Source organism: Tachyglossus aculeatus, chromosome 18 (assembly GCF_015852505.1).
Source record: "Tachyglossus aculeatus isolate mTacAcu1 chromosome 18, mTacAcu1.pri, whole genome shotgun sequence".
In the NCBI taxonomy this organism is placed as follows: domain Eukaryota; kingdom Metazoa; phylum Chordata; class Mammalia; order Monotremata; family Tachyglossidae; genus Tachyglossus; species Tachyglossus aculeatus.
The window spans coordinates 7,423,889-7,446,108 of NC_052083.1; the positions used below are offsets into that span (position 1 = coordinate 7,423,889).

At 47.7% G+C, this 22,220-nt stretch overlaps 1 protein-coding gene across 1 annotated transcript; it reads right to left on the bottom strand.

Moving 5' to 3' along the window:
- Positions 1-13,098: 13,098 nt before the first annotated feature.
- LOC119940391 (secreted Ly-6/uPAR domain-containing protein 2-like) lies at positions 13,099-21,813 on the bottom strand. Its single transcript, XM_038760640.1, has 3 exons — positions 21,743-21,813; positions 15,303-15,401; positions 13,099-14,049 (listed from the first exon to the last, which is right to left on the bottom strand). Exons 1-3 carry the CDS (start codon positions 21,750-21,752, stop codon positions 13,835-13,837), a joined length of 324 nt encoding a protein of 107 aa, XP_038616568.1. The 5' UTR covers positions 21,753-21,813; the 3' UTR covers positions 13,099-13,834.
- Between the last annotated feature and the right edge of the window lie 407 nt (positions 21,814-22,220).

A 22,220-nucleotide genomic window follows, 5' to 3' on the forward strand; every position in this document is an offset into this window, starting at 1 on the left:
TCATTCATTCATTCTTCATTCATTCTTCATTCATTCATTCATTCATTCTTCATTCATTCTTCATTCTTCATTCATTCATTCATTCATTCATTCAGTCAGTCATTCAGTCATTCATTCATTCATTCATTCCTATTTACTGAGCTCTTACTGCGTGCAGAGCACTGGACTAAGCGCTTGGGAAGTCCAAGTTGGCAACATATAGAGACGGTCCCTACCCAACGGTGGGCTCACAGTCTAGAAGGGGGAGACACGCAACAAAAGCAGTCAGTCAATCAATCAATCATATTTACTGAGCGCTTACTGCATGCAGAGCACTGGACTAAGCGCTTGGGAAGTCCAAGTTGGCAACATATAGAGACGGTCCCTACCCAACGGTGGGCTCACAGTCTAGAAGGGGGAGACAGAGAATAAAAACAGTCAGTCAGTCAATCAATCAATCATATTTACTGAGCGCTTACTGCGTGCAGAGCACTGTACTAAGCGCTTGGGAAGCCCAAGGTGGCAACATATAGAGACGGTCCCTACCCAACAGTGGGCTCACAGTCTAGAAAGGGGAGACACACAACAAAAACAGTCAATCAATCAATCGTATTTACTGAGCGCTTATTGCGTGCAGAGCACTGGACTAAGCGCTTGGGAAGCCCAAGTTGGCAACATATAGAGACGGTCCCTACCCAATAGTGGGCTCACAGTCTAGAAGGGGAAGACACACAATAAAAACAGTCAGTCAATCAATCAATCGTATTTACTGAGCGCTTACTGCATGCAGAGCACTGGACTAAGCCCTTGGGAAGTCCAAGTTGGCAACATATAGAGACGGTCCCTACCCAACAGTGGGCTCACAGTCTAGAAGGGGGAGACACACAACAAAAGCAGTCAGTCAATCAATCAATCGTATTTACTGAGCACTTACTGCGTGCAGAGCACTGGACTAAGCGCTTGGGAAGTCCAAGTTGGCAACATATAGAGACGGTCCCTACCCAATAGTGGGCTCACAGTCTAGAAGGGGAAGACATGCAACAAAAACAGTCAGTCAATCAATCAATCGTATTTACTGAGCACTTACTGCGTGCAGAGCACTGGACTAAGCGCTTGGGAAGTCCAAGTTGGCAACATATAGAGACGGTCCCTACCCAATAGTGGGCTCACAGTCTAGAAGGGGGAGACACACAACAAAAGCAGTCAGTCAATCAATCAATCATATTTACTGAGCGCTTACTGCGTGCAGAGCACTGTACTAAGCACTTGGGAAGTCCAAGTTGGCAACATATAGAGACGGTCCCTACCCAATAGTGGGCTCACAGTCTAGAAGGGGGAGACAGAGAATAAAAACAGTCAGTCAATCAATCAATCATATTTACTTAGCGCTTACTGAGTGCAGAGCACTGTACTAAGCGCTTGGGAAATCCAAGTTGGCAACATATAGAGACGGTCCCTACCCAACAGTGGGCTCACAGTCTAGAAGGGTGAGACAGAGAACAAAAGCAGTCAGTCAATCAATCAATCGTATTTACTGAGCGCTTACTGTGTGCAGAGCACTGGACTAAGCGCTTGGGAAGTACAAGTTCGTTCATTCATTCAATCGTATTTATTGAGCGCTTACTGTGTGCAGAGCACTGGACTAAGTGCTTGGGAAGTACAAGTTGGCAACATATAGAGATGGTGCCTACCCTACAGTGGGCTCACAGTCTAGAAGGGGGAGACAGATAACAAAACAAAACATATTAACAAAATAAAATAAATGGAATAAATATGTACAAGTAAAATAAATAAATAGAGTAATAAATATTCATTCATTCAATCGTATTTATTGAGCGCTTGGAAGGTTGTGGGTTCTAATCCCGACTCCCCTGGTTGTCTGCGGTGTGACCTTGGGCAAGTCACTTCACTTCTCTGTACCTCAGTTGGCTCACCTCTCAAATGAGGATTAAGCCTGTGAGCCCCATGTGGGACAGGGACTGTCTAACCCTATTTGCTTGTATCCACCCCAGCACTTAGTACAGTGCATGGCATGTAGTAAACACTTAACAAATGCCATCATTATTATTATTATTATTATTATTGTACTCCTCCAAGCGCCCAGTACAGTGTGCTGCACATAGTATCGTAGTGGATAGAGCAAGTGCCTGGGACTCAGAAGGTCATGGGTTCTAAATCCTGCCTTCGCCACTTGTCTGCTGTGTGACCTTGGGCAAATCAGGTCACTTCTCTGTGCCTCAGTTCACCTCATCTGTAAAATGGGGATCGAGACCGTGAGCCCTGTATGGGACAGGGACTGTGTTCAACCCGATTTGCTTATCTCCACCCCAGCGCTTGGCACCGCTTGGCTTACTTAAGAAATACCACAATTATTATAGTAAGCACTCAATAAACAGGATTGATTGACTGAACGGCTCATGATAAGCAATCAATAAATATCTTTGATTGGTCCCAACGCCCCGACCGTCCCCCCCAACCGATAAATGGGCAACCACTGGTGACCCTTGCCCGAGGGGTCGGCTGCCCCGCCTTTGGACTGGGTGTTGGGACTGAACTATTATCCTTGTCCCTTTCCCCAACTCCTCAGCACGCTGAGGAACAAGACAAGAAAGCGAGGATGGTTCAGTGCAAACGATCCCCTCTACCGGAAAACCCATTCAAGCAGCGTGGCTCAGTGGAAAGAGCCCGGGCTTTGGAGTCAGAGGTCATGGGTTCAAATCCCGGCTCTGCCACTTGTCTGCTGCGTGACTCTGGGCAAGTCACTTCACTTCTCTGGGCCTCAGTTACCTCATCTGTCAAACAGGGATGAAGACTGTGAGCCCCCTGTAGGGCAACCTGATCACCTTGTCACCTCCCCGTGCTTAGAACAGTGCTTTGCACATAGTAAGTGCTTAATAAATGCCACCATAAAAAAAATAAAAATAAATGCTTGTCTTGCTTTTCCATCTTCTCTCAACCCCAAACAAAAGTCATAGGAGACATATCCAGGCCCAGCCTGAGCCCTCACTGTGCCCAATAATTACCCAGAGTGGCAGAAGGCCAGAAAAGCTGCCTGGCCATATTTTCATGGGCAAATGAGCAAGAGATTAACTCAGCGACCTCTGCACATAAAGTAATCAACAGCTTAGCCCAGTAAAAATAATAATAATAACAATAATAATGTTGATATTTGTTAAGCGCTTACTATGTGCCAAGCACTGTTCTAAGCGCTGGGGGGGGATACAAGGTAATCAAGGTTGTCCCACGTGGGGCTCACAGTCTTCATCCCCATTTTCCAAATGAGGTAACTGAGGCCCAGAGAAGTTAAGTGACTTGCCCAAAGTCACACAGCAGACCGGTGGCAGAGATGGGATTAGAACCCATGACCTCTGACTCCCAAGCCAGGGCTCTTTCCACCAAGTCCGGGCCAAGGAGTCAGAGGACCTGGGTTCTAATCCCATCTCTGCCACCGGTCTGCTGTGTGACCTTGGGCAAATTACCTAACTTCTCTGTGTCTCAGTTTCCTCATCTTGAACAAATGGGCAATCTATCCACCCAGTGCTTAGAACAGTTCTTAGCATCATCATCATCATCAATCGTATTTATTGAGTGCTTACTGTGTGCAGAGCACTGTACTAAGCGCTTGGGAAGTACAAATTGGCAACATATAGAGACAGTCCCTACCCAACAGTGGGCTCACAGTCTAAAAGGGGGAGACAGAGAACAAAACCAAACATACTAACAAAATAAAATAAATAGAATAGATATTTACAAGTAAAATAAATAAATAAATAAATAGAGTAATAAATATGTACAAACATATATACATATATACAGGTGCTGTGGGGAAGGTAAGCACTTAACAAGTACCCTAATTATTATTAAGTTGTGTTTATTGAGCAGCCACTGGGCTCAATATGCACAGAGCACTGCTACAAGTGTTCCAGAATACAGTAAGAGAAACTAACCCCGCACATAACAACACAATTATTCATCGTAGTGGTAGTAGCAGTACTGTAGTGATAATTTAACATGCCCTAGGTAGAGCTTCCCCAGGATGGAATTTGGAAGGGTAAGCATCCAGATTTGAAAATAAATTGGAGAAGAAACCGATGCAGTACCCCTATATCCCGACACAGGGCTATGATCCACTCGAGACCCTCCAGAACTCCCTTTGAAAATTTGCAGGCCACAAAAAATATGAACAAAAGTTGTCTTCTAATAAAATCTTGGATCTGTACGTCTCTGGTTTAAGGCCCGTACTTCCACAACCTTGAGGGAATTTTCAAGAACGGTTTAGCTGCGTAAAAATAGACGTCTGCATTGCCGCGGAGCTCCACAAGAGCCACGTTGGGCCGATGTGCTGAATAAGTGCTGCTTTGAGAAATTCATAATAATAATGACGGCAGTCCTATGCTAAGCACTGGGCTGGCTGCAAGATCATCAGATTGTACACAGTCCCTGTCCCCGATGGTGTTTGCTAGGAGGAAAGGAGAACAGGTATCCCCATATTACAGACGAGGAAATGGAGGCACAGAGAAGTTGAGCGACAGTGCTCTGCACACAGTAAGCGCTCAATAAATACGATTGAATGAAAATGAATGAAAGTGGCAGAGCCCGGACTAGAACCTGGGTCTCGTACCTCCCAGTCCTGAGATTCATTCATTCAATCGCATTTACTGAGTGCTTACAGAGTGCAGAGTTACTGTACTAAGTGCTTGGAAAGTACAATTTGGCTACAGAGACAATCCCTACCCAACAACGGACTCACAGTCTTTCTACTAGACCACTGGGTTGCTAAAATTTACCCCGGCCCGATTTTCCAGCTCATTTGAAAACTCCATACTCCTTATAAACTGAGAATTTTTTTTTTATCGGTGACAGCATTCAAGAGACTAATTACAAATGACCTTTTAAAACTCGTTCATCCATTGTTCCTCATCAGTGACATAAAAGCCCTCCAAATTTTAGCATACAGCAAGATGTCAAATCACTCATATCTGAGGGATACAGAGATATCCATCAGACTGATTAGGTTCAAGAGGCCTCCAGACTTTTAGAGGGGCTAAATTTTAATACTGTTGCTCTTCGCTCCATGGAAAATACAAAATGGCTGGAACCGAAAGCAAGATCAACCCAACTCTCTAAATTCTTCTAGTAGTAATATTTTTTAAAGGTAGTTGTTAAGCACTAACTGTGTGCCAGACATTGTACTAAATTCTAGACTGTGAGCCCGTTGTTGGGTAGGGATTGTCTCTATCTGTTGCCGAATTGTACTTTCCAAGCGCTTAGTATAGTGCTCTGCACACAGTAAGCGCTCAATAGATAATAATAATAATAATAATGTCATTTGTTAAGCACTTACTATGTGCAAAGCACTGTTCTAAGCTCCAGGAAGGGATACAAGGTGATCAGGTTGTCCCTCGTGGAGTTCACAGAGTTAATCCCCATTTTACAGATGAAGTAACTGAGGCATAGAGAAGTCAATTGTCTTGCCCAAGGTCACACAGCTGACAAGTGGAGGAGCCAGGATTAGAACCCAGGTCCTCTGACTTCCAAGCTTGTGCTCTTTCCACTATCATGCTGCTTCCAACTAATTCATTCATTCAATCGTATTTATTGAGCGCTTACTGTGTGCAGAGCACTGTACTAAGCACTTGGAAAGTACCATTCAGCAATAGAGACAATACCTGCCCACAGTCTAATCTTACAGTCTAGACAGACATCAAAACAAGTAAACAACATTCATTCATTCATTCAATCATATTTATTGAACGCTTACTATGTGCAGAGCACTGTACTAAGCGCTTGACTGTTTGAACAGACCAAGTACTTCAAGGTCCTTGTTTTTCCAAATTTTCCTATGAAACACTGAGTCTGAAGTTTCAAATTCAGCGGACAAACATTAACTTGATTCAGGGATCTAGTGAGATTCAGATTGATTATTTTTAAGTCTACTAAGCAGAGTAACGGAGGAAGAAAAAGATTAACCCATTTTCTGTGTAAGAGCCGGTGAACAATAAAGCTATTTTACCCTCTTGATCAATTTTGCTATTTAGTAATGATTTTGCTACCTGACATTTCCGTAAATGACACGGTCAGGGCTCACTGGAAGGTCACTGCGACAGAAACGTTTGATACCTGTCTTCTGTAGGATTCGTTATTTCCAGCTTCGTCTTTACATTCCACATCAGTTAATCAGTTAAGCCGTAGTGTTGATCTTTGTCGCTTCCCCTATCTGCAATTTATTTTAATGTTTGCCTGCCCCTCTTGAATGGATGCTCCTAGAGGGCAGGGATCATGTCTCTCTATTCTACTGTATTCTCCCACTCATACTGTGAACAGAGAACAGACTGCAGCCCTTGGGACTTTCCCTTTAGACTATAAACTCTCTGTGGGCAGGGAATGTGTCTACCAACTCTGCTGTATTGTCCTTTAAGCAGCACAGGGGAGTGGATCGAGATGGGCCTGGGAATCAGAAGGTTTTAATCCCAGCTCTGCCACTTGTCTGCTGTGTGGCCTTGAGTAGGTCGCTTCACTTCTCTGTGCCTTGAGTAGGTCACTTCACTTCTCAGTTACCTCATCTGGAAAATGGGGATTAAGGCTGTGAGCCCCAGGCAGGACGGGGACTGAGTCCCACCTGATTTGCTTGTATCCACCCCAGCACTTAGTGTAATGCCTGGCACACTCATTCATTCATTCAATCGTATTTATTGAGCGCTTACTGTGTGCAGAGCACTGTACTAAGCGCTTGGGAAGTACAAGTTGGGACTTGTACAACTTGTACAAGTTGGCATCTAGTAAGTGTTTAACAAATATCACAGTTATTACAATTATAATAACTATTAATGAATAACTTATTAATTAATAACCAAGAGCCCGGGCTTTGGAGTCAGAGGTCGTGGGTTCAAATCCCGGCTCCGCCACTTGTCAGCTGTGTGACTTTGGGCAAGTCACTTCACTTCTCTGGGCCTCAGTTCCCTCATCTGTAAAATGGGGATGAAGACTGTGAGCCCCCTTTGGTACAACCTGATCACCTTGTAACCTCCCCAGCGCTTAGAACAGTGCCTTGCACATAGTAAGCGCTTAATAAATGCCATCATTATTATTATTATTATTACTTGGCTCTGCACCCAGTATGTGTTCACTGTAAGTCCCTCCACCTTCGACTACTGGGGATGGGGAAGGTGTCTGTTTATTGTTGTACTGTACTTTCCCAAGCGCTTAGACCAATGCTTTGCACATAGTAAGCGCTCAATAAATGCAATGGAATGAATGAATGAGTAAACACTAGTGATGATGATGATGATGATGATGATAATGATGAAGTTGATGATAGACCAGTAGCCCCAGACATGGGTCCAGGCCCTCGGGAAGCTGACAACGGAATGAGTCAGTTATTCTCCATATGCTCTGCTTGTCTCTTAATAATAATAATAATAATAATAATAATGGCATTTGTTAAGCGCTTACTATGCACAGAGCACTGTTCTAAGCGCTGGGGGGGATACAAGGTGATCAAGTTGTCCCACAGGGGGCTCACAGTTTTAATCCCCATTTTACAGATGAGGGAACTGAGGCTCAGAGAAGTTAAGTGACTTGCCCAAGGTCACACAGCAGACATGTGGCAGAGCCGGGATTCGAACCCATGACCTCTGACTCCAAAGCCCGTGCTCTTTCCAATGAGCCACGCTGCTTCTCTTCCAAATAGTCCCCTGAAATTGAACGCTTATCAGGGTATCTTTTCACCACCAGAGACCCATCTCCACACCGGTCTCTAGTGCTCACAATCTGGCTGCCATTCACCTTACTCTATCTCAACGCTCTCCACCTCAGGGATAACAATAACCTTAATAATAATGACAAAAAGTGTAAGTGCAATTATAGTTATTTGTTAAGTGCTTACTAGATTCCAAGCACTACACTCAGCCCTGGGGTAGAAACAAGATATCAGGCAGAATACTGTTTCTCTTCTACATGGGACTCACAGGATAAAGGGAGACCTTTTGAATACGACATTTTATACATTTGGAAACGGCGAATCTTAAGTCTAAAAGCTGAACTGTAGAGACAACTTGTGTTTTTAGAAGTGCTACAAATACCAGGGAAACATTTATATAATTGGAATAGATTGTGTTTTCCAAACTCCTCATGAAATGATCAGCTAAAAATGATGACAGGCATACATGAAAGGAACTGTCGCACTAAAGAGAATGGTCACTGGACAGGAAATTATAACGCCCACATCCATTCATCCTACATCACGGGCTAAGGGGAAGGGAGAACAGAGAGCGAATCCCTTTTTACAGATGAGAAAACTTAAAACGTGAAGTGGCTTGCCCAAGGTCACCCAGGAGACAAGTGGTAGAGCCAGGATTAGAAGCCAGGCCTTCTGACTGGCAGTCCCGTCATCTTTCCATTAAGCCTCCGGTCTAGCAGTAGAGAAAGACGCTAAAATAGATTAGTGTTAGGAGGAAGCAGCCAGCAATAAAGTTATGTAACCTGGCTGTGGGAAGGGAATTTGTCTACCAACTCTGTGGTAGTGCACTCTCCCAAGCGCTTAGTACAGTGCTCGGCACACAGTAAGCATGCATTACAAATGATTGACTGACTGAGGGATGAGAGATTAGGCAGGGGAGCCTTCATGAAGATGTAGGTCTTTGATGGTGGGGAGGTTGGTGGTCTGTCCCATATAATAATGATGGCATGTATTAAGCACTTAGTATGTGCAAAGCACTGTTCTAAGCGCTGGGGAGGTTACAAGTTGATCAGGTTGACCCATGGGGGGCTCACAGTCTTCATCCCCATTTTACAGATGAGGTAACTGAGGCACAGAGAAGTTAAGTGACTTGCCCAGAGTCACCCAGCTGACAAGTGGTGGTATTTGTTATGTGCTTCTTTTGTACCAGGCACTGAACTCAGCACAGGGATGGGTAGAAGCGCGGTCCTGTGCAAGGGGTCCACGGCAAGAGAAATAATATTGAGGCACAGTAAATAGGTTAATAATAATAATAATAATAATGGTATTTGTTAAGCACTTACTATGTGGCAAGCACTGTAAGAGCAGCAAAGTATGCGGGTTAGGTTGTAGTGGGAGAGTAATAAGGGTGAGAAGTAGCTTGCCTACTGCATATAAAGCAGACCCAAGAGTCAGAAGGAGCTGAGTTCTAATCCTGGCCCACCACTTGTCTGCTGGGTGTCTCTGGGCAAGTCACTTCTCTGGGCTTCAGTTACCTAATCTGTAAAATGGGGATTAAGACTGTGAGCCCCATGAGGAACAGAGACTGGGTCCACCCCAATTTGCTTGTATCTACTACAGTGTTTGGCATATAGGAAGCACTGAACTAATGCCACAGTTAGAGTTATTAGCAGAGAGAGAGCTGATGGGGTGCCTTCAAGCTGGTGGTGAGGAACTTTTGCTTGATGTGGAGATAGATGGGCAACCTTTAGCAGTTTTTGAAGAGTGGGGAGACACATGTGGAACTGTTTTTATAAAACTGATCCAGGCTGCAGAGCAAAGTATGGACTAGAGTGATGGAGAGGCTGGTGGCAGGGAGGTCAGCGAGTAGACTGATGTAGCATTTGAGGTGGGATATGACAAGCATTTGGACCAGCCTGCTGGTAGTTTAATGGACAGGAGCTGAACTCAGGGTAGATTTAAGGGGCCATTCTATATGCCCCGGGTGTAGATGTGGGGAGGATTGGCTGCCAGGCAACAGTGTGGCCCTCTTCTGCTGGGTAGCAGTGCCCAAGATCCCAGCAAAGATGCTCTTTGAGGATACCCTATTCGCTGCACCAACCTTGGTTACCTTGGCTACCAACATGTTTGCGACAGTGGTCCCCAGATGCCCTCCCCTTTCCTGTGTGTGTATGTCAACCCCCTTATTTGAGGGGACGCCCTTAGTGCTCATTTCTTCTTCTAGTGGAAAGTCTGTGTGGTTTGCAATACACATTTATCAAATCTCTGCCACGTGTAGGAAAAGTGGTCATTTGTCGAGACTTCAAGCCCGGTCATGGTCTAGTTTCCAGTCGACATGTCCCCTGTTTGGTACAGACATGATCCCAGTTACCTGATTGCCCGGTGTTTTTATCTCCAGAGTCCAGCCTCCCTCTGCCATGGCTCTGGACACCAAGTGCCATGGCCCAGATACCTGTGGTACCTGTGAACATGGGGTCCTGGGAGAGGTTGGAACGGGAAATCTTGTATTGACAAGTGTGGTCAGCACCCACTACGCTCTCGTACTGCCATGCTTGTGGTTTTTGACTGCCAGTTGGTCTGCGTGCTTTTTGTTTTTGGAAAATAGCCCACCGCCCAATCTGATTTTCTTGTGGAGCTCGTGGTGGATATCTGGGGTCCTCTGAGTTGGAAGATCATACCGCCGATGGGGAGATTTTAATGACGTGGGTGGGGTGGGGTCCATAAAATTGCTGCATGACTAGATCACTGCGTCACTTGGTGTTACCTGGGAGACGTGCAATAACCCGGCTGGATCCTTCCAGTGAGTCAGAGGGGAACGCGTCCCAGAGGTGTGGCAATGCAGGTCCTGGTAGCACACTTGGGTGGTCCCTGAAAGTAGTAGTGGCAGCAGTGGTAGTAGTAGCAATAGCAGTCCAGAGATGTTATCACTGTGTGAGTGGGAAGATCAGTGGGAGGGTTGGAAGGAGAAGAGTGGAAGAGTAAATGGAGGGTGAGTGGAGGGCAAGAGGGAAGGTGAATGGAGGGTGAGGGGAGGGAGACTGGAGAGTGAGAGGGAAGGTGAATGGAAGGTAAGAGGGAGAGTGAGTGGAGGATAACTAGAGGGTGAGAAGGATGGTGAGTTGAGAGTGAGGAGGAAGGTGAGTGGAAGAGTGAATTGAGGATGAATGGGAGGGTGAGTGGAGGATGAATGAGAGGGTGAATGGAGGATGAGAGAGAGGGTGAGTGGAGAGAGAGTGGGCTGGTGAGTAGGAGGGTGAGCGGAAGGGTGAATGGAGGATGAGAGGGAGGGTGAGTGGAGGATGAATGAGAGGGTGAGTGAAGGATGAGAGGGAGGGTGAGTGGAGAGTGGGATGGTGAATAGGAGAGTGAGAGGGTGAGTGGAAGATGAGAGGGAGGATGAGTGGGAGGGTGAGTGAGAGGGCCAGTGGAGGGTGAGTGAGAGGATGAGTAGGAGGGTTAGAGGAGGACGAGTGAGAAGATGAGAAGGGTGAACGGGGGTGTGTGTGGGGGGTTAATGGAGGGTGAGTGGGAAGGTGAGTAGGTGAGTGAGTAGGAGGGTGTGTGGAGGGTGAGTGAAGGAAGGGAATTGCTGGGCCTGAGGAATGGGAAGGGGAAACATCTGCTGGGCTCCTGAGGGTGTATTACAAATGAAGGAGGCCTGGTGCTGGAATTTCCGAATCGAGCACCTGGAGGGAGACCCAAGAGCCGGGAAAATGGGCTTCCCAATGCCTACGACCAGGGAGCTCTCTAGTGGTGAGCCAAGGAAAAAAGCCAGAGCTCTGCAGCCCTTCAGTTCCAAGGTCTTCTTCTCTTCGGTCATTCAGTCCGATGTATTCAGCGCTTACTGGATACTACGCGCCTGGAAAGGCACAGAAGCAGCGTGGCTCAGTGGAAAGAGCACGGACTTTGGAGTCAGAGGTCATGGCTTCAAATCCCGGCTCCGCCAACTGTCAGCTGTGTGACCTTGGGTAAATCACTTCACTTCTCTGGGCCTCAGTTCCCTCATCTGGAAAATGGGGATGAAGACTGGGAGCCCCCCGTGGGATCAATCTGATCATCCTGTATCCTCCCCAGCGCTTAGAATAGTGCTTTGCACAGAGTAAGTGCTTAATAAATGCCATCATCATCATTAGTATTACAATACAACAATAAAGAGTAACAATCCCTGCCCACAATGAGCTCACCACAAACACATATCCAGTCTGTCATAAACGGAACAAAATTTTGCTGTTTAACAGATGAGGCCATTTCTGTGGCATGAGGAATGCTTCATTCCACTCCCCTGATAGATGTGGTATTTGTTCAGGGCTTGCTACGTGCTATGCGCTGTACTAAGGGCTGGGGTGGATAAAGATAACCAGGTTGGCTACATGGGGCTCACAGTAATTTCAAAAAGATCTATGAGTTTATGGACAGTAGCTCATCACACCGGAACTAGTTCTACTGGCTATGATAGGTCACTTTTTAAAATGATACATGTAAATGATCCCATTCAAATCGATCAGCCATATTTATCGAGCACTTTCTGTGTACAGAGCACTGTACTAAGCACTTGGGAGGGTGCAATATAACAGAGTTAGTAGACAATTTCCCTGCCCACACGAGCTTACAGTCTAGAGGGACTGTAAATAAATGGGATTGATTTAAATGGCATTTAAGTAATCTATACCTCAAACTTTAACTGTTAATTTTAAGTTATGATATTATACTGTCTGTGGCATCACAGCTTCTGTCTAGTCCAGGTTCTTGGTCTTAACTTCCGAAATGCACTAGTCTATAGAGACAGACAGATTGCAGCCTCAGGAGCAGCGTGTCCCAGTGGATAAAGCAAGGGCTTGGGAATCAGAAGGACCTGGGTTCTAATCCTCGCTCTGCCACTTTGCTGTGTGGCCTCAGTCAAGTCACTTCAACTCTCTGGACCTCAGTTACCTCATCTGTAAAATGGGGATTATGACTGTGAGCCCCATGTGTGCCCAACCTGATGAATTTGTATCTACCCCAGTGCTCAGTACAGATCCTGGCACACTGTAAGCACTTAACAAATACCACAAAACAAAACAAACATTTGGAACAGATGACATTCTCCATGGAATCTAGATCCCTTTGAGAGCCAGGGTAGTTGCAAGGCAATCAGATCAAAGTCCCTGTTCCACATGGGCCTTGCGATCTGAGAGGAAGAACAGCCATTTTATCCTTATTTTACAGGTGAGAAAACTGAGGCCCAAACAAATGAAGTTACTTACTCAAAGTCGCTCAGCAGATAAGTGGCAGGGCTGGGATTAGAACCCAGTTCTCCTGATTCCCAGGCTTGTGTTTCCCCCTTTAGACCTTAGTGCTTCTTCCTGTGATGTCCGTCTGCCTGTATCTGTATGTCCCAGCTCGAAGGGCAGGAACTAGGGTTCAGCTGGGCATTCGATACTCTCTAGAGTCATGCTCCGTGAACACGTTTCCAGTCGATTTTTATTTTTAAGAATAAAATAATAATAGTAATAATGGGGTTGTGGTGGCGGTGGTTGCGTCTCAGCCTTGTGTGGCTGAGCTGGGGGCACGGACTGCCCTGTGGCCGGAGATTAGGGAGAACTTCTTCCCAAACAGGCTCCGATCAGTCCTGGATAGTGATTCTGAGGGCCGGTCTGGGCTGGGCCTGGTGTGGGAGTGTCAGCCCCCTTTCCTGAGTGGGAGTGAAGAGTTCAGGGGAGGCCTAGGAAAATTCCTTTCCTGGAGACTATCAGAGGCAGAAGAAAGAGAGAGAGAGCCCATCTGTGCAGTGTGGGGACAAGGGCATGGACAAGTTAAGCTCTGTTCTCGGGATTTTAGGATTCTCCACAGGCGATGGAGCCAGAGCAGGGGCACAGGCTGCCCTGTAGCCAGAGGTGAAGGAAAACTCTTCTTTAAACAGGGTCAGATCAGTCCTGGGCAGTGATTCTGAGGGCCAGTCTGGGTGGGGCCCGGTGTGGGAACATCAGTACCTTTTCCTGAGGGTGGAAGTGTGGGACCCAAGGGATGCTGGGGGAGGCCAGGGAAACCTTCCTTTCCTGGAGGCCGTCGGAGGCAAGAGAGAAAAAGAGAGAGAGAAACCATCTGTTCAGAGTGGGGACAGGGGCATGGACAACTTGAGCTCTGTCCTCGGGATTCTAGGATACACCACAGGGGGAGGGAGGAGGGGAGAGGGGAAGGTCACAGCCCGGTCCTGAGGAGGAGGATACAGATGAGGCTGAAGGAGAGCCCCAGCACGAGGGACACGTAGTTGACCTCCTTGTGGGCCACCCCGCCGTGGTTGCATAAGTCAGCCTGACAGCAGTCAACGGAGGCGAAGTCCCCGAAGCCGGCGGCCTTAGTGTTGGGGCAGTCCGTGTGGCACATTTTGGAGATCAGGTTCCGGCCCATGGATACTGTGTGGGGGTGGAAAGACACAGCAAGGGGACAGGCCCACGCAGAACGGGAGAGAGGGAAAGGGAGACAATCACAGGGCAGAGACAGAGAAAGGGAGAGGGAGACACAGGTACCAGCAAAGACGGAAAGGTGAGAAAGACACAGGTGCAGTCAGAGACAGACAGGAGAGAGACACAAGTATAGACAGAGACAAAGATATCGTATAGGGCCAGAGATAGCGACAGAGGGAAAGAGATAAAGAGACAGCGGCCAGGAGGCATATAGAGAAAGAGACAGAAGCAGGGACAGAGATAGAAACACAGTCAGAGTATTGGGGAGGAAAAGTCAGGGAAACAGGGCCAAGAGATGGGCATAGCAACAGAGACAGAAATGGAGAATGGCAGAGAACGTTAGACAGACTTCCTGGCAGTCTGTACTGTGCTTTCTTCTCTCTTTTTTAAGGGTATTTGTTAAGCGCCTACTATGTGCCAGGTACTGCAGCGTGGCTCAGTGGAAAGCGCACAAGCTTTGGAGTCAGAGGTCGTGGTTCAAATCCTGGCTCTGCCACTTGTCAGCTGTGTGACTTTGGGCAAGTCACTTCACTTCTCTGTGCCTCAGTTCCCTCATCTGGAAAATGGGGATTAAGACTGTGAGCCCCACGTGGGACAACCTGATCACCTTGTATTCCCCCCCAGCGCTTAGAACAGTGCTTTGCACATAGTAAGCGCTTAATAAATGCCATTATTATAATTATTATTATTACTGTTCTAAGCACTGGGGGTAGATACAAGCTAATCAGGTTGGATTAGCCAATCAGGATGTCCCAGGTGGTGCTCACAGTCTCAATCCCCATTTTTCAGATGAGGTAACTGAGACCCAGAGAAGGTCAAATGACTTGCCCAGGGTCACACAGCAGACAAGTGGCAGAGCCGGGATTAGAACCCAGGTCCTTCTGACTCCCAGGACCGTGCTCTATCAACTAGGTTATGCTGCTTCTCCTCCTGCCTGGCCTGGCCTGAGTGGAGAGGCACTTAGGCCAAACAGATCCCGAATCCCAGAGAAAGTGTTGGTCACTGGGTGATTTGGGAGAGGGATTTGCCAGCCGACTGTGTTTCCAGCGTGTCTGGTTTTCAAAATCACCAGGAAGCCGCTTTGTGGCCTGGCCCTGCCCCAGAGCGGGGAACTTTACCGCAACTCTGGCCCACCCTGGCCCTCCTCGGCCCAACCCGGCCCGCCCCAGCCCTCCACAACCCTCCCCGGGACCGGGTCTTACTGGACGAGGTGGTGAGACAGTGGGTGGAGAATGGGGGGCAGATCGCTGGCCCACTGCAGTCATAGAAGTCTTTACATTGATGGCACTTGAGGGCGTGAGCTGTGGAGCAAACACAGAACCATCAGGGGTTGGATCAGACACTGGCCTGGGCCCTGGGCCCAAGGATCAGCAACCCGTGGTAGCCCAGGCGTAGACCCCAGGAGTTTGACCTACATATTTATTTATTTACATATTTGAGTACATATTTATTACTCTATTTATTTATTTATTTATTTATTTTACTTGTACATTTCTATCCTATTTATTTTATTTTGTTGGTATGTTTGGTTCTGTCCTCTGTCTCCCCCTTTTAGACTGTGAGCCCACTGTTGGGTAGGGACTGTCTCTATGTGTTGCCAATTTGTACTTCCCAAGCACTTAGTACAGTGCTCTGCACATAGTAAGCGCTCAATAAATACGATTGATTGATTGATTGATTGATTGACCTATAGGCCCCAGACATCTTCTCTGCAGGCCTTCAGCTGCAGGACAAAATCTGCCTGGGTTTCCACCCCTGGCTCTTAGGTTGCCTGAATCTGAGGGAGGGGACATTTGTAGCAGGGGAGTGGGAAACAACAAGGCAGGGGAATCATTCTTGCCCAAAGAGCCGAACTCATCAGCGTCCTTGAGGTCCAGTACTCCCCTGGGGCAGGGAGGAGGGGGAAGAGCTCACCTCCTCCAAGAGGCCTTCCCAGACTGAGCCCCTTTTTCCTCTCCTCCTCCCCATCCCCCCGCCCTACCTCCTTCCCCTCCCTACAGCACCTTTATATATGTTTGTACAGATTTATTACTCTATTTTACTTGTACGTATTTACTATTCTATTTATTTTGTTAATGATGTGCATTTAGCTTTAATTCTATTTGTTCTGACGACTTGACACCTGTCCACATGTTTTGTTGTCTGTTTCCCCCTTCTAGACTGTGAGCCCTTTGTTGGGTAGGGACCGTCTCTATATGTTGCCAACTTGTACTTCCCAAGCGCTTAGTACAGCGTTCTGCACACAGAAAGCGCTCAATAAATGCGATTGAATGAATGAATGAAATCCATCAAGCCATATGCCGAAGCCAGAAGTGGAGGCAGACACTTCTGGCCTGGGAGGAGAGCCTCCTAAATAATAATAATAGTAGCATTTGTTAAGTGCTTACTGTGGGCCAGACACTGAGTTGGATACCAGCAGATCAGGTTGGACACAGTCTCTGTCCCACATGGGGCCCACAGTCTTAATCCCCATTTTACAGATGAAGTAACTGAAACCCAGAGAAGTTACGTGACTTGCTCAAAGTCACAAAGCAGACAGGTGGAGGAGCTGGGATTAAAACCCAGGTCCTTCTGATTCCCAGGCCTGCGCTCTATCCACGAGTCCAAGCTGCTTCTCAATAATAATGGTAATAATGATAATACTAATAATAGCCATGGTATTATTAGAAGCATTAGAAGCATGGCATTAGAAGCAGTGTGGCTCGATGGAAAGAGCCCGGGCTTGGGAGTCAGGGGTCCTGGGTTCAAATCCCGGTTCCGCCAGTTGTCAGCTGTGTGACTTTGGGCAAGTCACTTAACTTCTCTGTGCCTCAGTTACCTCATCTGTAAAATGGGGATGAAGACTGTGAGCCCCACGTGGGACAATCTGATCACTTTGTATCCTCCCCAGTGCTTAGAATAGCGCTTTGCACATAGTAGATGCTTAACAAATGCCATTATTCTTATAATTATTATTTTTTGTTAAGCATTTATGGTGTGCCAAGCTTTTCAGTGGATACAGTGGATACAATATATGCAGAGTCCTACACGGGGCTCATAAGGGGAGGGAAAACAGTCCCCATTTTACAAGGAAAGAAAAAGGCCCAGAGAAGTTAAGGGACTTTTCCAAGGCCACCCCACCTCTTTGCACAGGTATTAGTCTGGAGTTGTTTCACTCTGCCTGACAGCAATGTAGTAATAATAGCAATTATTGCGCCGCCACCCACCCCCCTTCCCCCCGGCCCTGGGTGCGGATAGGTGGCAAACACCCAGTAGGTACTTAGGAAAAACTAGCAGTGTCACCAGAGTGAACACCTCTAAACTAGGAGAGATCAGGTCAGGGATAAAGGGATCCAAGAGCTGCCCTGCCCAACCCCTTCAATCAACTTTGCAGATCCCTCCCCCGCCCCGAAACCCCTCTGATCTCAGGAACCCACATAAGGGAGGACATTCCCCCTACCTCAGTTTCCTTGGGTTATAGCTGAACTTTAGTGCCCATCTCCCCTCTAGACTGTAAGCCCGTTATGGGCAGCCAATATTATATTGTTATGTTGTTGTATTGAACTCTCCCAAGCACTTACTACAGTGCTCTGCACACAGTAAGCGCTCAATACAATTGGTTTATTGATTAGACTGTATCCTTCTAGTCAGTCTAGTCTAGTCCAGTCAATCGTATTAAGTGATTATTGTGTGCAAAGCTCTGTACCATAATGCACAGGAAACATGTCCACTAATTCTACTGTATTGTACTCTCCCAAGCACTTTGTATGTAGTAAGTACTCAATAAATGCCATTGATTGATTGGTACTTAGACTGGGAGCCCTATGTGAGACCTGATTATCTTGTACTTACTCCAGTGCTTAGTACAGTGATTTGCACATAGTAGGCGCTTAACAAAGACCGCAATTATTATTTTTATTGATGTCTTCTCAAGAGTCCCCCAAAGAGGACCAAAACATTCTAAAACAGTGGCAAAAACCACAATAGAGTTTCAGGTTCATACAGCAGTGTAACTGGGCGCCAGTAATAAAGTATCTTGAATTTGATTTTCTGGGTGTGAATGTAAATACAGGACTTCATTTTCAAGGTGGAATTCATTCAGTCGTATTTATTGAGCGCTTACTGTGCTTGGGAAGTACAAGTTGGCAACAAAAGGAATCTTCCACATTCTGTTCAGCCAAAAATCTGACCCTGTGTTAGTTTATCTGCCATCACTTCGCACCCTCCTACCTCACCTGGCTTCTCTTCTCCCACAACCCAGCCCATGTCCTTCACTCCCCTGCGCTAACCTTCTCACTGTGCCTCCGTTTCACCTGTGTCACTGCTAACCCCTGGCCCACATCCTGCCTCTGATCTGGAATGCCTTCCCTCCTCAAATCCCCCAGACAATTACTCTCCCCCTCTTCAAAGTCTTATTGAAGGCCCATCTCCTCCAAGAGGCTAAACCCTACTTTCCTCCTCTCCCACTTCCTTCTGCCTTGCCCTAAGTTGCTCCCTTTTCTCCTCCCCGCCTCCCCCAGCCCCACAGCACTTATGTATGTATCTGTAATTTTATTTATTCGTATTGATGCCTGTCTCTCCCTCTCTGGATCTCACTGTGGGCAGGGAATGTCACTGTTTATTGTTGTATTGTACTTTCCCAAGCGCTTAGTACAGTGCTCTGCACACAGTAAGTGCTTAATAAATAGGACTGAATGAACGAATACCACCAGGGAGCCACCTGCCCTGCCTCCTTTTTTACCCCACTCTTCCCTCCCAGAGCCTGGGTCAGTCCCCTCATATCCTTAGAGTCTGGGCCTGGGAATCAGAAGGTCATGAGTCCTAATCCCAGCTCCGCCACTTCCCTGCCGTGCGACCTTGGGCAAGTCACTTCACTTCTCTGGGCCTCAGTTACCTTATCTGTAAAATGGGGGCTGAGACTGTGAGCCCCACGTGGACAGGACTGTGTCCAACCCGGTTTGCTTGTATCCATCCCAGTGCTTAGGTTAGTGCCTGGCACATAATAATAATAATAATAATAATGGTATTTGTTAAGCATCCCCCTTTTAGACTGTGAGCCCACTGTTGGGTGGGGACTGTCTCTATATGTTGCCAATTTGTACTTCCCAAGCGCTTAGTACAGTGCTCTGCACATAGTAAGCACTCAATAAATACGATTGATGATGATGATGATTTACTATGTGCGAAGCACGTTCTAAGCGCCGGGCGGGGCGGGGTGGGGGGGAATACAAGGTGATCAGGTTGTAAATGCTTAACAAATGCTACAGTTATTATTATTATTATTATTATTATTATTATTATCCCTCACTTACTCCAGCCCTCCGTCCCCTCCCCTACCTCCAGGAAGCCCTCCCATCTTGGCCAAAGCTGCTTCCCGGGATCCATTACCACACTACCACTCGGTTGGAAGGAGGCAGGGGGTCACAATTCACGGTCATCTATCCGGCTGGGGCCAGGCCAAGAGCAACCCTTCCTAGGGGGGCCGGCCTGGGTCATACCCTGGTCCTCTGCCCTCTTCTCATGGCCCGCCTCACCCACCCCCGGGAGCAGCAGAGCCCTACGGCCTGGTCACGGGGAGCCGTCCCCTCCTAAAGGGGAATCAATCAATCGTATTTATTGAGCACTTACTGTGTGCAGAGCACTGCACTAAGTGCTTGGGAACTACAAGTTGGCAACATATAGAGACAGTCCCTACCCAACAGTGGGCTCACAGTCTAAAAGGGGGAGACAGAGAACAAAACCAAACATACTAACAAAATAATGGGGAAATGGGGCAAGTCAAGAACAGGTGAAAGAGTTCTGCCTGGGGCTGGGGCTCAAAGTGGGGACCCCCCCCCCCCCCAGCCTCTCCCTGATCCGGGGGCACACTTACCCCAGTGGTCCCCAAAGGCAGCGGCCAAGAGAACTGCCAGGACCAGCTTCATCTTGGGGAGAATCGGGCAGAGTCTGGAGGCCCTAGCCAGGGCCCTCCTCTCCCTGGGAAAGCTTTATAGCCGGACCCCACCCTGGGAGACCCCGCCTCATCCTAATCCCAGGCCCAAGGAGACCCCGCCTCATCCTAATCCCAGGCTCGGGGACATTAGGGTGAGCTCCCCTTGAGCTCTGAGTCACGGGATAGAGGCCTTGACCCACCCATTGCCGAGGGTCAGGGAGCCTATGGGGACTGGGAACCTACCTCTGCCAGTCACTTCTCCCAGTCTCGGGGCGGGGGGGGGGGTGGGGGGGCAACTGGGGCTACCACTGGGGGTGGTTCTAGACTGTGAGCCCGTTTCTAGGCTGTGAGCCCCTTGTTGGGTTGACTCGTAATAAGAATAGTGGCATTTGTTAAGCGCTTACTATGTGCAAAGCACTGTTCTAAGCGCTGGGGAGGATGCAAGGTGATCAGGTTGTCCCACGTGGGGCTCACAGTCTTCATCCCCTTTTTGCAGATGAGCTAACTGAGGCACAGAGAAGCTAAGTGACTTGCCCAAGGTCACGCAGCTGACAATTGGTGGAGGTGGGATTTGAACCCATGACCTCTGACTCCCAAGCCCGTGCTCTTTCCACTGAGCCATGTTGGGTAGGGATAATAATAACGATGGTATTTGTTAAGCACTTACTACGTGCAAAGCACTGTTCTAAGCGCTGGGGAGGATATAAGGTGATCACTCGCCTCCAGTGATCCACCTCCATCTCCCTTCTGCAGCAAATAATAATAATAATAATAATGATAGCATTCATTAAGCACTTACTGTGTTCAAAGCACTGTTCTAAGCGCTGGGGAGGATGCAAGGTGATCAGGTTGTCCCACGTGGGGCTCACAGTCTTCATCCCCTTTTTGCAGATGAGCTAACTGAGGCACAGAGAAGCTAAGTGACTTGCCCAAGGTCACGCAGCTGACAATTGGTGGAGGTGGGATTTGAACCCATGACCTCTGACTCCCAAGCCCGTGCTCTTTCCACTGAGCCATGTTGTGTAGGGATAATAATAACGATGGTATTTGTTAAGCACTTACTACGTGCAAAGCACTGTTCTAAGCGCTGGGGAGGATATAAGGTGATCACTCGCCTCCAGTGATCCACCTCCATCTCCCTTCTGCAGCAAATAATAATAATAATGATAGCATGCATTAAGCACTTAATGTGTTCAAAGCACCGTTCTAAGCGCTAGGGAGGTTACAAGGTGATCAGGTTGTCCCATGGGGGGGCCCACAGTCTTCATCCCCATTTTCCAGATGAGGGAACTGAGGCCCAGAGAAGTGAAGTGACTTGCCCAAAGTTACACAGCTGGCAATTGGCAGAGCCGGGATTTGAACCCCTGAGCTCGGACTCCAAAGCCCGGGCTCTTTCCACTGAGCCATGCTGCTTCTCTATGTCCCCCCACCTCTCATGCTCCCCTCAGGGGTGTGGGGCAGGGGGCAAGGAACCTGTATGTATGGAGCCCCCAAGGCAGAGGAAACTGGTCTGAGGTCTGAGGTCACCCAGTGTGAGCTGGGATCCTGGGCTCCCACTTTACGCCTCTGCACCCTCATCAGCTGAGCTAGCCAAGTAGGATGCTGGAAAATACTGAAGGTGGAAGCGGATGGAGGGGGAGTTATCCCCCATCTCTGACCATGGGCCTCGATGCCCCCCGCCAGGCCAACGGCTCTCTTCCCTCATGGATCTCACCTCCTATCCCCACTCACCCCAGTTCATTCCCTGTGTTCCCCTCCAACCTTTCTGCCAGCTCTCTGGCTTCAGAGACTCCAAGAATGGGCTGGGGAAGAAAGGAGGAGAAGGAAGAGGAGGAAAAGGAGGAGGAGCAGGGTGATTCAAACCCCCATATTGTGATGTTTGATTTCCTCCTCCTCCGCCCCTTTTTTCTGACCCCACACTCACAGTTCCCAGAAGTACTCGGCTCAATCCTTCTTCCAAACAAACTCCCCTTAGTGGTTTTCCGGCTCCGGATCCACCCGCCTCTCTTCACTTCTTTTCCCAGCTGGAGCTGCCTCTGGTGACGAGGCCATGGAGTAACTTATCCCTCTCCTGGTGGGAGTTTCAGAAATAGTAGGCGGGGTCTGGACCAGGCGATAGTAAGAAAAATCATAGTGATAATAATAATATTTATTAAGCTTTTACTATGTGCCAAGTACTGGAGTAGATACTATACAATCTGATGAGATG

What these genes read in the sequence shown, in the direction of transcription:
- LOC119940391 (XM_038760640.1), bottom strand. An exon ending in CTGTCTCACCACCTCGTCCA is followed by an intron (nt 14,050 to 15,302) that starts GTAAGACCCGGT and finishes ACCCCCACACAG; the next exon opens with TATCCATGGGCCGGAACCTG.